This window comes from Salmo trutta, chromosome 27 (genome assembly GCF_901001165.1).
Source record: "Salmo trutta chromosome 27, fSalTru1.1, whole genome shotgun sequence".
Classification (NCBI taxonomy): Eukaryota; Metazoa; Chordata; class Actinopteri; order Salmoniformes; family Salmonidae; genus Salmo; species Salmo trutta.
Window position 1 is genome coordinate 4957046 of NC_042983.1, and position 15982 is coordinate 4973027.

At 43.8% G+C, this 15982-nt stretch overlaps 1 protein-coding gene across 6 annotated transcripts in view; it reads left to right on the forward strand.

Annotated features, from left to right (window-relative positions):
• abca2 (ATP-binding cassette, sub-family A (ABC1), member 2) overlaps positions 1-15982 on the forward strand; it is an 80810-nt gene that overhangs the window by 40056 nt on the left and 24772 nt on the right. For all 6 annotated transcript variants that reach the window (XM_029716400.1, XM_029716402.1, XM_029716403.1 and 3 more), the window contains 14 exons: positions 4512-4623; positions 5259-5428; positions 6559-6680; positions 7322-7435; positions 7522-7698; positions 7930-8151; positions 8600-8967; positions 9382-9541; positions 10448-10576; positions 10845-11012; positions 11537-11633; positions 13377-13550; positions 14554-14656; positions 15639-15753. In XM_029716400.1, the coding sequence (XP_029572260.1) occupies positions 4512-4623; positions 5259-5428; positions 6559-6680; positions 7322-7435; positions 7522-7698; positions 7930-8151; positions 8600-8967; positions 9382-9541; positions 10448-10576; positions 10845-11012; positions 11537-11633; positions 13377-13550; positions 14554-14656; positions 15639-15753 (2231 nt within the window). The remainder of the gene's footprint in view (positions 1-4511; positions 4624-5258; positions 5429-6558; positions 6681-7321; positions 7436-7521; positions 7699-7929; positions 8152-8599; positions 8968-9381; positions 9542-10447; positions 10577-10844; positions 11013-11536; positions 11634-13376; positions 13551-14553; positions 14657-15638; positions 15754-15982) is intronic.

Below are 15982 nucleotides of genomic sequence, written 5' to 3' on the forward strand. Positions count from 1 at the left end.
CAAGGATACGAGGTAATTGAGGTGGATAGGTCCATATAACTAGGAATAAAGTGACTAGGCAACAGGATAGATAAAACAGTACCAGCAGCACATGGGATGAGTCAATATGATGAGGTAGTCAGTGGATGTAAATGGGGGTGTGCTCGGGCCTCCATACAGCACAGTACAATGCATACACGTTTTGTAAGTGTAGGTTTTTTGAAATCCCTGTGGGATTTGAACCCACAACCTTGGATTTTGCTTGTGTTCTGCTCTTACCAACTAAGCAACGCAGGACTTCAATTCCAGCTACGCAGTTATCAAGGAACATTCCTTCAACATTCTCAGGAAGCAGAACTTTGTGACAGGCACGTTCTGTGTTTCAACATCTTTATAGTCCACTGTGCCATGACGCAGGGTTAGTAGTGCCTGGACGGAGAAGCGCCATGATCCCTGTGTGTGTTGCGCCTTCGAGGTCGCGCCTTCTTCACCGTGGTAGCAGTATGGTAGGTCCATGTCAGGTCTTCCGTGATCTGCACGCTTAGTAACTTGAAGCTTTTGACTCTCTCCACTGCGTCCCCGTCGATGCGTCCCCCCCCCCGTCCCTCTTTTCTTGTCGTCCACAGTCAGCTCCTTGGTTTTGCTGACGTTTTGAGGGAGAGGCTGTTCTCCTGCCAGGCCTCTAATCTCCTCCCTTGCAGAGTGGTGCCAGGAAAACTTGTGGGATGTACCGACTGTCGTCTTCAACAGGCTGCCATCACTAGAGAGTCTGTCACTGTAACACTTAACATGACAGATATTACTCAGCAGCTCTGAATACTAATTGCCCTTAGGCACAGATCTGGGATCAGTTTGCCCTCTCCAAACCTTACATTAACCATCAGAGGTGGGAAACCCAAAACAAACTGACCTTAGACCAGTGTCTCTAGGGGCTGCTTCATCCTAGACCATCATGAGAAGTGCTCACGTAAGGACTCCTTCATCTGGAATTGGCTCAGAAGTGGGTATTTCCAATTTTTATAGGCTATTCAATGAGACAGTAATAGCACCAGAGTAAGTGTCAGCAGTTTAGCATCGGGTTGTATTAGGATAAAGCAATGTTGGTGAGATGGATAGATTTTTACAATCACAGGGGGTAATTCATTTTTATACCCAAGTCTTATATTAACAAAAAAGCTGCAAAATATCACTGCACATTAAGAACAATCAGACAAAACTGCATTAAAACCTGTTAGGGACAGACGTTCCGCTAGCGGAACGCCTCACCAATATCCAATAGTATAGCGTGGCGCGAAATACAAACACCTAAAAAATGCTAGAACTTCAATTTCTCAAACATATGACTATTTTACACCATTTTAAAGATAAGACTCTCGTTAATCTAACCACACTGTCCGATTTCAAAAAGGCTTCACAGCGAAAGCAAAACATTAGATTATGTCAGGAGAGTACCCTCCCAAAAATAATCACACAGCCATTTTCAAAGCAAGCATATATGTCACAAAAACCAAAACCACAGCTAAATGCAGCGCTAACCTTTGATGATCTTCATCAGATGACACTCCTAGGACATTATGTTATACAATACATGCATGTTTTGTTCAATCAAGTTCATATTTATATCAAAAAACAGCTTTTTACATTAGCATGTGTGATGTTCAGAACTAGCATACCCACCGCAAACTTCCGGTGAATTTACTAAATTACTCACGATTAACATTCACAAAATACATAACAATTATTTTAAGAATTATAGATACAGAACTCCTTTATGCAATTGCGGTGTCCGATTTTAAAATAGCTTTTTGGTGAAAGCACATTTTGCAATATTCTGAGTACATAGCCCGGCCATCACGGCTAGCTATTTTGACACCCACCAAGTTTGGCACTCGCCAAACTCAGATTTACTATAAGAAAAATGTGATTACCTTTGCTGTTCTTCATCAGAATGCACTCCCAGGACTTCTACTTCAACAACAAATGTTGTTTTGGTTCGAAATAATCCATAGTTATATTCAAATAGCTCCGTTTTGTTCATGCGTTCAGGTAACTATCCGAAGGGTGACTCGCCGGCGCGTTTCGTGACAAAAAATGTTCCATTACCGTACTTCGAAGCATGTCAAACGCTGTTTAAAATACATTTTTATGGGATTTTTCTCGTAAAATAGCAATAATATTCCAACCGGGAGACGTATTCGTTCAAACAGTGAAAGAAAAACATGGAGTCGTCTCGTGCACGTGCGCGCCAGTGTCATTGTCCTCAGAAGGACCACTCACAAAAACCCCTGCTGTTTTTCGCCCAGAGACTGCAGAGCTGTCATTCCACTTTCTGGCGCCTTTCTAGAGCCAATGGAAGCCTTAGAAAATGTCACGTTACAGCAGAGATGCTGTATTTTTGATAGAGATGCCCTAGTAGGAGAACAAATTGTCAGACAGGGCACTTCCTGTATAGAATCTTCTCAGGTTTTGGCCTGCCATATCAGTTCTGTTATACTCACAGACACCATTCAAACAGTTTTAGCAACTTTAGAGTGTTTTCTATCCAAATCTACTAATTATATGCATTTTCTAGTTTCTGGGCAGGAGTAGATTAAATCGGGTACGTTTTTTTTATCCGGCCGTGAAAATACTGCCCCCTATCCCTAACGTTTAATCATTTATAGACCATCAACAGATCCTATTTCAGCTTTTAGTAATATCCTTTATAGGTAGTGCTCTACACTGCCAATCAAGGCAACCGTTATATCAAACAATACATTCTCAAAGGGGCCTATTTGTTGATAGCTAGGATGCTTATTGTTATATCCAAAGGGATGTATGACAGTGCAATATGAGGGATTTTTTTTTTTACCTTTATTTTACTAGGCAAGTCAGATTTGTACCTTGTCAGCTCGGGGATTCGAACTTGCAACCTTTCGGTTACTAGCCCAACGCTCTAACCACTAGGCTACCCTGCCACCCCGATGTCTGGATGAATGGATGAATGGATGAATGGATGAATGGATGTATCATTGAAGAGAATAGAGAGTGTTGTTGCCAGGCGGATGGATGGAGCTGCTGAGAGAGAAAGGTTAAGAAAAACTCTCCACGGTAGTCATGGAAACATGGGCCATTCCATTGTACAGTATTATTTTATTTAACCTTTATTTTATCAGGGAGTCATACTGAGACATGGTCTCTTTTACAGATGAGCCCTGAATTAGGGGAGGATTTGGTTGGCGAGGATGCCCTTGTCCCATCGCGCTCTAGCGACTCCTGTGGCGGGCCGGGCGCATGCACGCTGACACGGTCGCCAGGTGTACGGTGTTTCCTCCGACATATTGGTGCGGCTGGCTTCTGGGTTAAGCGGGCATTGTGTCAAGAAGCAGTGCAGCTTGGTCGGGTCGTGTTTCGGAGGACACATGGCTCTCAACCTTCGCCTCTCCCGAGTCCGTACAGGAGTTGCAGCGATGAGACAAGACTGTAACTACAAATTGGATACCAAATTGGGGAGAAAAAGGGGTAAAAGTAAAAAACAACAAATCTAAAAGAAAAGTATCAATCTACGTGATATCAAAGAGGGCCAACACACTTTCTGGTAGAGAATGCAATGATGAGTACTAAAACTGTTGCCCGTAATAAAGCACAGTGCGCTATGATAAACTGTATCTACAGTAGCTAATGGCTTTAATGAGGTGGCAGCTGTGTTCATATAGAAGATGTCGCCATCAATATGCTTTTTAAAAGACAGCCTTTCATCTATCCAGATGCCCAGATACTGTATTTGTAAGTAGGGACACTATCAATATGAACACCATCCAAAGTACATATGCTTAAATTAAGTTATTTTTATGCACTCTAGAGAACAACATATATTTAGTTTTACCTGCATTCAATACTAATTTCAGATCAATAAAGTTTTTCTTTAGTACAATGAAGGCAGAAAATAGCGTACACAACAGTATCATTGGCATACAAGTGCAGGTAAAACATTCTTACAGACATCAATATTGTTAATGTAAACAGTTAAAAGAACAGGACCCAGAATCGACCCCTGCGGGACACCTTTCATTATGTTCAGACCTTGTTTGTATGGACCTAGTTTTTTTGCAGGCTTGGTGAAAGCGTGTCCAGCAGTCACCATTTATGAGTGGTTTAGAAACAAAAGCAACATTTTGTTGAGACAGAATGATGACATTATGTCCAAGAATTCAGCCCTGACATCTTGGTCCCTCTCCTCTCTGGCTACTGACTGTGTGTTATCTGTGACCTTCTAACTTCCTCTCTCTTTTTCTCTTTACTCACTTGACATACTTTTTGGGGTTTGGTATTTACATTCAAACCCTCCAACCTCCTCCCAACCAATCCTTTAATCCTCTCCCTTCTCTCTCTTCTTTGCTTTTCCTGTGAATCATATCTCTTTGTCCTGCCTATCTGTGTCCTGCCTATCTCTCCCTGCCCTTCTTTATCCCTGTCTACTCTCTCTATTCTTGTCTTCCCTACCTACCACCTGTCCCCCCTGTCCTTCCCTGGTGTCCATCCTGTATGTCCAGCCTTCTACAGCGCAGCTCCCCTCACCTCAGCAGGCATCATTCCCATCATGCAGTCTCTGTGTCCCGACGGCCAGAGGGACGAGTTCGGCTTCCTACAGTACAAGAACTCAACGTGAGTCAAACAGTCCCAGCTTCTTTTTCTCTCTCTCTCTCTCTCTCGCTCTCTCGCTCTCTCACTCTCTCACTCTCTCTCCCCCCCTTCTGTTTCTCTCCTCTTTATGACAGGCAGCTAATAGTTTAATGCCACTAAGCACTAATGTCCTAACAGTGTTAATGTCCATAACACTTAACAGTAGGATTGGATGGTGGTCATTACCTGCAATTGTATGAATGTGATTGATTAATCTCCTTCTGCTTAGTTTTTTTATTTGTCGGCCTCTCCTAATGGGAGGGGGCTGTCATTGTGTCTTTACCTAGAACTAGACCCCACACCTCTCTCAATACTCTCTATTTTCTCTTTTCTCTCTCATCTGTCTGCTCTCTCTCTCTCTCTCTCTCACTCTCACTCTCTCTCTCTCCCATTTGTCATTTCCCTCTCTCTCTCATCTGTCCTCCCTCTCTCTCTCTCTCATCTGTCTTCTCTCTCTCATCTGTCTGCTCTCTCTCATCTGTCTGCTCTCTCTTCTCATCTGTCTTCTCCCTCTCTCTCTCTCTCTCTCTCGCTTTGTCCCTTCCTTTCACTCCTTCCACTCTCTTTCCACCTTTCTTTCCCTCACTCTCCTCTATTTCACCCCTCCCCTCCCCCAGTGTCACCCAGTTGTTGGAGCGGATCCGTGAGGTGGTGTTACAGAACCACCTGTTCACAGCAGACAGGCCAGGACTGGGCCAGGAGCTGGAGTCCCTACAGCAACACCTGGAGAGCCTCAGCACATCCGCAGGGCCCTACTCACTGGACAACAATTTCAACACCAGCCAAGGTGTGTGTGTCACATTTATTTTTCAAAGGTTATGACAGTTATTTTATTTTCATGATGGTCCATAACCGTTGGTTACACGGTTACACGGTTATACAGCCCTATGTGTGTGTGTGTGTGTGTGTCTGTGTTACAGTAAACCTGTACCTCTCTAAACTACCTCTGCTCTCAATATTGAGGACACCAGCTGTATACAGATTTGGAAGACAAGCAATTTAACCTTTCAAATCAAAGGTTTGTGTTTGTCCTTTCAGGGCACAGAAATCAATAAGCTTGAGGAATTCTAGCAAGAAACAAGTGCTCCCTCTGGATAGTGATTTCCTGCAGTGTGTGTGCGCGCCACACCCAAGTGATACACATGCACAAAAAAGTTTCAGGAGGACAAAGACCTTTGGGTGGAAACATTACACAATAAACTGCAGGAGCATTCATCCGTTTGCAGTGTTGGGGAGTAGTGAACTACATGTAGTTTAACTAGTAATTTAACTAGGAGGTAGTTGAACTAAAATCCAATCTAGGTAGTGTTTTCAGTAGTTAATTACTTTTTTTGCCATGTAGTGGTGTAGCTAACTTCTGGAACTACACACTACTCTTTTTGGGTGAAGTAGGCGATCATTTCCTTTCTTTTTCATCAGCCGACCTGCCTAATTCTCACTTGAAACATAGTTTTTGTGTCGAATAGGCTAAATTACACATTCTGCTAGCAAATGACCCCAAAGTGATCTGTCTTGCAATTTGTAGTCTATGACATTTCAGATGTACATATGATCATTTTTCAAAAAGTAGCTTGGATGTACTGAACTACTTTTTCAAAGTTACTTTAGTTAAGTCAATTATATTTTTCTTAAGGGTAGCTTTAGTGTAGCTTAACTTCTTCCAGTGTGAAGTAATTGGTAGCTTGGTAAACTACATTTTCAGAGTAGCTTCAACAAAACTGTCAGTTTGTGGGTATCTATCTTAATTCCATTAGTTTATTTTCGTACCCGGCACCTACAAGTTATTGGATGTACATACACTGCATTTGATACTGCTAGCATTTGATACTGTTCTGTGCGATTTCTATTGGATAAGCAGTTCCTGGAAGTCTTCATGTGTATTATCTGTGGTTGTGCTGTGTGATTCTTGCCCTGCAGGGTTCACAGTAGCCAGTGTGTTGAAGAACCAGTCAGTGTTCCATCAGTTCCTGGTCAGGAATCTGTCCCTCCCCAATGACACCGCCAGCCTGCTGCTCTCCACTCCTGTCAACCTCAAAGAGGTCTGTGATCCTGTCACATGCACACACACACACACACACACACACACACTGTACCTCCCTAGTCCTCATCTACCCCCTGGGGACTGTTTTAGTTATGGGGTAATGCAGAGTTTACATTCAAATGTTGTGACATGACTGATGAACAAGGAAGTAAGAAACAATGTTAGTATAGACTGCCAAATCTGAAATCTTGGCTGTTGGGTATATTTACATTTAGATAACACCATTTTGACATCTAAATTTGAATATACACCCGTTTGCCAAGATTACAGATTTGGCAAAGACGTATTGTCATTGAGGAGTGACATTGAATCATACTGTATCAATATATGGCTTGGTGCCTCCCAACTTTCTGTTTCCCTCCATCTCTGTCTCAGTTAATTGTCTAGGCCTGTCTTCAGGTCCTCATCTTTATCTTCTCCAGTCAGTCACTTTCTGTCTGTCCCTCCTTGTTTCTCTTCATTATCCTGTCTTTCTGACAGCTTTCCCTATGCAAACAAACACTGAAGTCCTGTCTGCCACCTATGTGTGTGCGTGTGTGTTTGTGTGTGTGTGTGTTTGTGTGTGTGCACGTGCGTGTGTGTGTTTATCTTCCTGTTCTCTGAGTGTGTGGGTCCTCTCTTTCACTTGCTGAACTGCAGGTATTCAACCTGATCTTTGGCCTGTATCCCAGAACTGGAGGGGGGAGTAGTCACAGTTCTGGAGGGGAAAAAGAGACCACACACACCCCTGCAGAGAAGATCATTCAACTGGAGGTAGGTTACTAATGGGAAATATTGAATTGAATTGATCTGAGTCTGTGTATTAGCTCAGCAGTAATCCCCTCCTATCGTCCCCTCAGGAGAAGCTGCTGGGAGTCATGCAAAGTCTGGATGGTGGACTGATCCACAAAGCTTTACGAGACCCAACCAAAGCAGCCCATCGGCAGGCCCTACTCAAACTCATGTCCCAGGCTTTAGGCCTAGCAGGAGGAGGGGCAGGCCAGAGATACGACCCCCAGGGCCTGAAGGAGGTGGAGGTGCACTGCCTATCTTATCTATCCTCCTCTATCTGAATCATCCTCCTTTTCTTTCCTCTTTCCTCCTGTCTTTTTTCTATTGAATCAATAGCCTTTATCGTATAGCCTGAATCAGTTACATTTATCAATAGCCTTTAAAAGACTACCATTGAAATAATTGATACCATACATGATGATGATGCTGATGATGGTGAATTCTACTGAATGTGCTGTTGATTGTTTTTTCAAAAGGGTGTTCTCCTGACTGGTGCCATGTTGGAAATGCTTACCTGTGGGGAGGATGGGCCTAGTGAGCTGAGCAAGATCCTATTGGTTCCTGAGAAGCAGCAGTCCCTGCTCCAGGCCTATCACAGCGCAGCATGTGGTGGTGGGGCGGGACAAAGGACTGAGCGCTTTGGAGAGATGAGCCAGGAGCTCCGAGAGCAGATAGACACACAGAGCCTCATTGACAAGGTACATTAGAGACAATCGCTTCATCCAAAATGGCACCCTATTCCCTATTCAGTGCTGTAATTTTGACCAGGGCCCATAAAAAAAGTAGAGCACTATATAGGAAATAGGGTGTCATTTGGGACACACTCAATGGCTGCTTTGAACTGAGAATCCCTGTGGTGAGGTGCTTTTCCCTCATCAAACACACATAAATAAATACTGTGGATTTTGTATTTGGAATGGCTGACATTCTATGGCTCCTCAGTATCTATCTCAGTAACTATCTCAGTTCCCTATCTATCTCAGTATATACTACTGTATCTCAGTATCTATCGCTAATACTCTCATTATTCTCTCTCCCTTTGATTCTTCTCCACATCTGTCTCTCTCTTTCTTTCTCAACCTCTCGCTCTCTCATACTCTCCCCCTTTCTTCTGTCTCTCCACACCTTTCGGCCTTCTCTCTCCAGCTGCGTCTGGAGCAAGCCAACTCCTCGGCCCCTCTGTCCCAGTCCCACCTGGGTGCTCTGCTGAAGGACTTGGCTGACGTGGAGAGGCTCCTCAGGGATGTAGACCTGCTGTCAGGCCTGGCTCGCCTGCTCCCCAAGGGCGCCTGTGCCGGCCACGCCCCCCCTGGGGCTCCAGCCAACACCACCACTTCCTGGTCCCTCAACGCCACCACCTGGGGGCCCAACACCACCGAGAACCCCTGGGAGGAGGGCGGAGAGGAGGGGAGAGGACGAGAGAAAGAGAATGTGAAAGAAGAGAACCCTCACTCGTTTTCTACCTTTGTGCAGCTGTGGGCAGGGCTACAGCCTATTCTGTGTGGGAACAACAGGTTTGTGTCTATGTAATAGGATCATTCCTATGCCATTGTTCTTTAACTGCAGATCCAATTGCATGAGTGCTAGTCTGTTTATGCTATGTATGCATTCACTACTGTAAGTCGCTCTGGATAAGAGCGTCTGCTAACTTACGAAAATGTGAAATGTGAAATGCCAATTCTCTGTCACCCATGGAGTTGCTTGGGCACGAACAGATCTGGGACCAGGCTAGAGAGCTACAGGGTGTGCAGGCTTATGTCCCAGCCATATAATAACACACCTGATTCAACTAATCAAGGGCTTGATGCTTTAAATTGATAAAATGCATCAGGTGTGTAGAACTGGGCTGGTGCCAGAGTAGAGAAACACAGTGCTGTACACCTATGTCGTAAAGGCTGAAGTTGTTGATCCCTGTCTACTGTCTCCAGAATCATTGAGCCAGAGGCTTTAAAGCAAGGGAATATGAGCTCTCTGGGCTTTACCAGTAAAGAGCAGCGCAATCTGGGCTTACTAGTGCATCTGATGACTACAAATCCCAAGATCCTCTACTCTCCCATCGGCTCACAGGTGGACAAAGTCATTCAGAAGGCAAGTACATGGCCATGTTCTTTCAAGCTCTGTCATCTGTATCGTTATCGTGGATGTACTGTAGCAGGTACACAGTGACTTGTACCTATACAGTGTACTGTAATAGAGTTATTCAGATGTCATTAGGCTATAGAGCTATGCACACTGCTGCCCAGGCATTGTCTATAGTCATTTGATAAAGTACGAGGAAAACAACTTGGAAATGCTTACGCACACAAGATGTGATCTATTTCCAAATGCCAAGACTTAACTGAGGATAGCCGGTGCTCCAATTTTTCTTTCATTTATACGGTCTAGCTGTTGTCAGACACTTTGAGACTCACAGTGTATTGAGAAAATGTTGTGAATTCACTAGGAGCCCCATGGTATTTTGTATCCCAGCCTTACACATTAATCATGTTCTGTTCATCGGTTAAGGGCAAGATGTGTAGGAAGCCAATGCGTTGCTAGATGAATCATGCTATCCTCAGTCTCCGGAGGTCTTGCTATATACCACAACATATGCAGAACTGGCCATTGATTCTCTGTTTCTCTGTACATCCCACAAGTTACCCCCGGCTTGTTATTGGCAGATGGTCTATAGCTAGATTTGTTATCTTAGCAAGAGGACTGGAGGAGGGAGGGATTTTAAGAAATGAACAAAACTAGAGAGGGAGGGAGAGAGGCAGAAAGTAGAGGGAAGGGCCACAGAAAGGACTCAACAGAAAAGGTCAGTTGAAAGGATGTGGATAGAGTAACGAGACGTTGACGGGACTGGGATAGCTCTGCTTCAGGATGTGGCTTGCGGACACTGAGAAGCCGCACGTAACACCCTGGACCAGAGCTGCACGTAACACCCTGGACCAGAACTAGGCCTGGGGTAGATACTTCTGTGTCGGTGACCCGTGACTCTGCTTCTGTGTGAAGGCCAATGAGACATTTGCGTTTGTGGGGAACGTGACTCACTACGCCCGGGTGTGGCTCAACATCTCTGCCCAGCTCAGGACTTACCTGGAGGAGGGCAAGCTGCACCACCACCTGGCCTGGATGCAGCAGGTAACACACAGCTTTCACCTCTCTTCATATACAGTAAGAGGCACTATTCACCTCACCTCATAAGGTAATATTGTCTGATAAATGACATAAGATTTAACTGGCAATCTTGAAAAAATGCATTGTCCCCCACACAGTATATTAATACAGTCCATATCTTGCCTGATAAGCCCATATGTACACTGTAACATAAACACATACACACTACTGGACAATAAGCCCATGGATATGCCTACCTGTACATTAACTCCTTATGTATTCCTCTTCCTAGTTGACCTCTGACCTACATGGTCACCCGGAACTGCTGAATGGAACAGACAGTGATCTGCTGCGTGGGTTGCTGGAGGGCAACTACACCCTGCCCAACACCTCCACCCTGCTGGAGCAGCTGGACACCATTGACAACGCCGCCTGTGGCTGGACACACTTCATGTCCAAGGTCAGTATGAAACTTGAATGAAAAAGAAAGAAAGAAACACACAAACACACACAAAAACCACAGATGAATAGTAAATCTAGTAGAAGTAGTCCTGGTTGGAACGCCCAAGGTCACTATCCATTACATGAGAGCTTTATAAGATTCTGGTGTACGGGCAGGAAGAACTGTAGACATGGGCGTTCTGATTCAGACTGACACAGGAAGAGCAGTGGAACCTGAGTACTATATATTGATCCGAACAAGGACAGCAGGCGTGCGGTAATATGAGCACTGATAATCAGTTCTGGACAAGGAAGCAAAGCTCCATTCAATAGTCCCAGGATTCATCCCAAATGGCACCCTATTCCTTATATGGTGCAGGGACTATTATTACCGATGTTGCCGATATAGACGTTTCCTGTGCTCTTGGGGGTTGGCGCTGCACTGTGGCTGCCATCTGGCTGGGATCAAGGCAGAAGACAATTTTCCATTGACTGCAAGGAATATGGATCTATAAAGTATTCTTCTTCTTCTTCTTGTTCCAGGTCAGTGTGGATATCTTCAAGGGTTTTCCGGATGAGGACAGCATCGTCAACTACACACTGAACCAAGCTTACCATGATAACATCTCAGTGTTTGCCAGTGAGTAAACTAACCACTGCGGTGGACAGACTACTTGATTTAACCTCTCTGGGGTAGTCCCACATACCCCAGTGAAATAGCAGCCAGTGAAATAGCAGGGTGGCAAATTGAAAACAACAAAAATCTCATAATTAAAATTTCTCAAACATACAACTATTATATCCCATTTTAAAGATACACTTCTCGTTAATCCAACCACATTGTCCGATTTCATAAAGGCTTTACGGCGAAAGCATAACTTTAGATTATGTTAGGACAGCGCCGAGACAAGAAAAACCACACAGCCATTTTCCAAGCAAGGAGAGGCTTCACAAAAACCAGAAATACAGCTAAAATTAATCACTAACCTTTGATGATCTTCATCAGATGGCACTCATAGGAATTCATGTTACACAATACATATATGTTTTGCTCGATAAAGTTCATATTTATATAAAAAAAAAACATTTTACATTGGCGTGTAATGTTCAGAAATGTTTTGCCTCCCAAAACTTCCGGTGAATGAGCACATCAATTTACAGAAATACTCATCATACACGTTGATAAAATATTCAACTGTTATTGAAAGAATTATAGATACACTTCTCCTTAATGCAACCGCTGTGTCAGATTTCAAAAAAGCTTTACGGCGAAAGCAAATTTTGCAATAATCCGACTACAGCGCTCAGATATCAAAACAAGCCATACAGATACCCGCCATTTTGGAGTCAACAGAAATGACAAAAATTACGTTATAAATATTCACTTACCTTTGATGATCTTCATCGGAAAGCACTCCCAGGATTCCCAGTTCCAAAATAAATGTTTGTTTTGTTCGATAAAGTTCATCTTTATGTCCAAATACCAACATTTTGTTCGCGCGTTAGGTTCACTATTCCAAATGCAAGGCACGCGCTTACTAAGTCCAGATGAAAAGTAAAAAAAGTTATACTACAGTTTGTAGAAACATGTCAAATGATGTATAGAATCAATCTTTAGGATGTTTTTATCATAAATCTTCCATAATATTCCAACCGGACGATTCCTTTGTCTTCAAAAAAGAAAAGGAACACAGCTAACTCGCACGTGAGTGTGCGCGATTGAGCTCATCTCTTTTTCTCAGTCATCTGATTCCAATGGCTCTTATTCTCTCCCCAGTCACAGTAGAAGCATGAAACAACGTTCTAAAGACTGTTGACATCTAGTGGAAGCCTTAGGAAGTGCAAAATTACCCCATTGACACTGTATACTGGATAGGGAATCACTTGAAAAACTACAAACCTTAGATTTCCACACTTCCTGGTTGGATTTGTTCTCAGGTTTTTGCCTGCCATATGAGTTCTGTTATACTCACAGACATCATTCAAACAGTTTTAGAAACTTCAGAGTGTTTGCTATCCAAATCTACTAATACTATGCATATCCTACCTGGGCCTGAGAAGCAGGCAGTTTACTACGGGCACGCTTTTCATCAGGACGTCAAAATACTGCCCCCTACCCCGATGAAGTTAATCACAAGAAAGGATATGACAACTTTACTGTCCATTACATTATCACAAAATAGAAATGTGTCTTTGGCACTCGATTAGGTTTTACAGTAAAAACAGATCGTGGCTAATGGCCAGGCCCAGGTGGCCAGATGGATTTTACGGAAAGGGCAGTGGCTATGGCATGCAGCTAGCCTCCGATCGGAAATAGGTTTCATATTGCGAGGAATAATGTCAAAGACATATTGTACATAATGTCCCCCTCCCTCTCATCCAGGTGTGATATTCCAGACCAACCTAGATGGCTCCCTGCCTCCTCATGTCCTCTATAAGATCAGACAGAACTCCAGCTTCACAGAGAAAACCAACGAGATCCGCCGGGCCTACTGGCGCCCAGGGCCCAACACGGGGGGAAAGTTCTACTTCCTCTACGGCTTTGTCTGGATCCAGGGTACGTGACCAGAATCCTCCATGCTGTCTATTGAAGTGTTGTAAATGTAGACTGAAATGTTGTCAATTCTAGCCAACTCTAGCCAACTCTAGCCAACTCTAGCCAAGTTTAGCCAAGTTTAGACAACTCTAGCCAAGTTTAGCCAACTCTAGCCAACTCTAGCCAACTCTAGCCAACTCTAGCCAACTTTAGACAACTTTAGACAACTTTAGACAACTCTAGACAACTCTAGCCATTATCCTCAGCATCACAGCCACAAAGGCATTAAACAGATTCTTCGGGATTTTGGCAATGAGGCACTTTATCTATTTCCCCAGAGTCAGATGAACTCAAGGATAACTTTTTTATGTCTGCGTCCAGTATGAAGGAAGTTAAAGGTAGTTTCACGAGCCAATGCTAACTAGTGTTAGCACAATGACTGGAAGTCTGTGGATATCTGCTAGCATGCCAAAATCACAAAGTATCCCAAAGAAGAATAGATTGGCACCTGGGCTATTTCAAATTAATTAATATGAAGAAAACTGTTGGCTCTAATTAGTGTTTTATACAGAATTGGAATGCTGGTATGGCATTTCCAAATGTTGTTGTGTCGTTGGTATGTTTCTCATTCCCCTTGCTTAGTAGTAAAGAAGACGTCTCAAAACTCAAAGCTGTACTTGTCGTCTCAACGTTATCTGCCGAAGGCAAAACTATAAATAGGCTATACTGTACATAGACTATAAATCAACTGACAAAATCAGGTTCGCGGAGGACACAATTGTTATGTCAAACACATTTTTTTGCTGGCGTTTTATTAAGATAAGGGTTTATTGGGGTAAACTGCTTACCCTAGTGATCTTGAGGTGGGCACACCTGTGTGGGTACCAACGCCAAGCTGCAGATCCAGCACATTCTCCGTATGTTTTGGGGAAAACTTGATGGGAAGGCTTACTCACTAAAGGTGTAGAGTGGCCCTGTCATCTCTGCTGTGTGTGTGTGTGTGTGTGTGTGTGTGTGTCCTCAGATATGATGGAGAGAGCCATCATTAACACGTTTGTGGGCCATGACGTGGTGGAGCCTGGCAACTATGTCCAGATGTTCCCTTACCCCTGCTACACAAGAGACGAGTAAGACTTGGAACTCTCTCATTATACCTCTCCTCTACTCTCATTGGGTTTTTCTTATAGTTGCTCTGCCCTGGGACTGTGGCCAAAATAACCATTCATTCTGGCACTATTTCTATCTGAGGTAATCAAATTACATTGGCCCTGCGCATTTAGATAGATAGATAGATAGATAGATAGTACAGAACATTATTAGTCAAACCTGAAGTACATTTAAAATGTCACACATAGCCTACATATTAATACATACAGTACACACAATATCTAGGTCTAATACGTAGTACAATGCAAATTACAATACAAGATATATAAAAATGCGTGTGTCTCTTCACAGTCCCCTTTATCAGTTTTTTAATGCTAGCTTGAGTTACCTGGGGTGGCAGAGAGTTCCATGTAGTCATGACTCTGTTTAATACTGTGAGTTTCCCAGCCTCGGTTCTGGACCTGGGGACTGTGAAGAGACCTCTGGTTGCATGTCTTGTGTTGTACCAATGAGTGTCCAAAATGTCTGCCAACTGCTTGAACAGACAGTTCTGTACCTTCAACACATCAATACCTCGCACAAAGACCATTAGTGATGCAGTCAATCTCTCATCAACCTTGAGTCAGGAGAGATTGACATACATGTTACTGACACTTATCCTCTGTGTACATCTAAATGCGATACGTGCTGCTTTGTTCTGGACCAAATGCAATTTACCTGTGTCCTTCTTTGCCGCACATGACCACATAGCTGGGCAGTAGTCCAGGTGCGACAAAACTAGGGCCTGTAGGACCTGTCTGGTCGACTGAGATGTCAAGAAGGCAGAGCAACGCCTTCTCATTTTAGCAACCATTGAGTTTTGACCGTGAACGCTTGCTACCCAGGGCCACACCCAGCAGTTTAGTCCCCTCAACTTGCTCGATTGCCAAATGATTCAATAATAGATCTAAATGAGGTTTAGCATTGAGCGAGTGATTTCTCCTGTCTGTCGTTGGTCCATAGCTTCCTGTTTGTGATCGAGCACATGATGCCTCTGTGCATGGTGATCTCCTGGGTCTACTCTGTAGCCATGATGATCCAACACATTGTGGCGGAGAAGGAGCACCGGCTCAAAGAGGTGAGACTGCCTGCAGCTGCATGCTCAGCTGTCTACACTAGGGTCTCCGTGTGTTTTCCAAATGGCAACCCCTTTATAGTACAACACTTTTGACCAGACCTCTAGTCAAAATTGGGAAAAGGGTGCTATTTAGAATGCGTCTCCTATCCAATGTCTGTCTGTCTGTGACATTGGGGCAGCAACACTAAAGCCATCTACTCTCTGCCTTCGTTTGGCATCCTATAGCAAG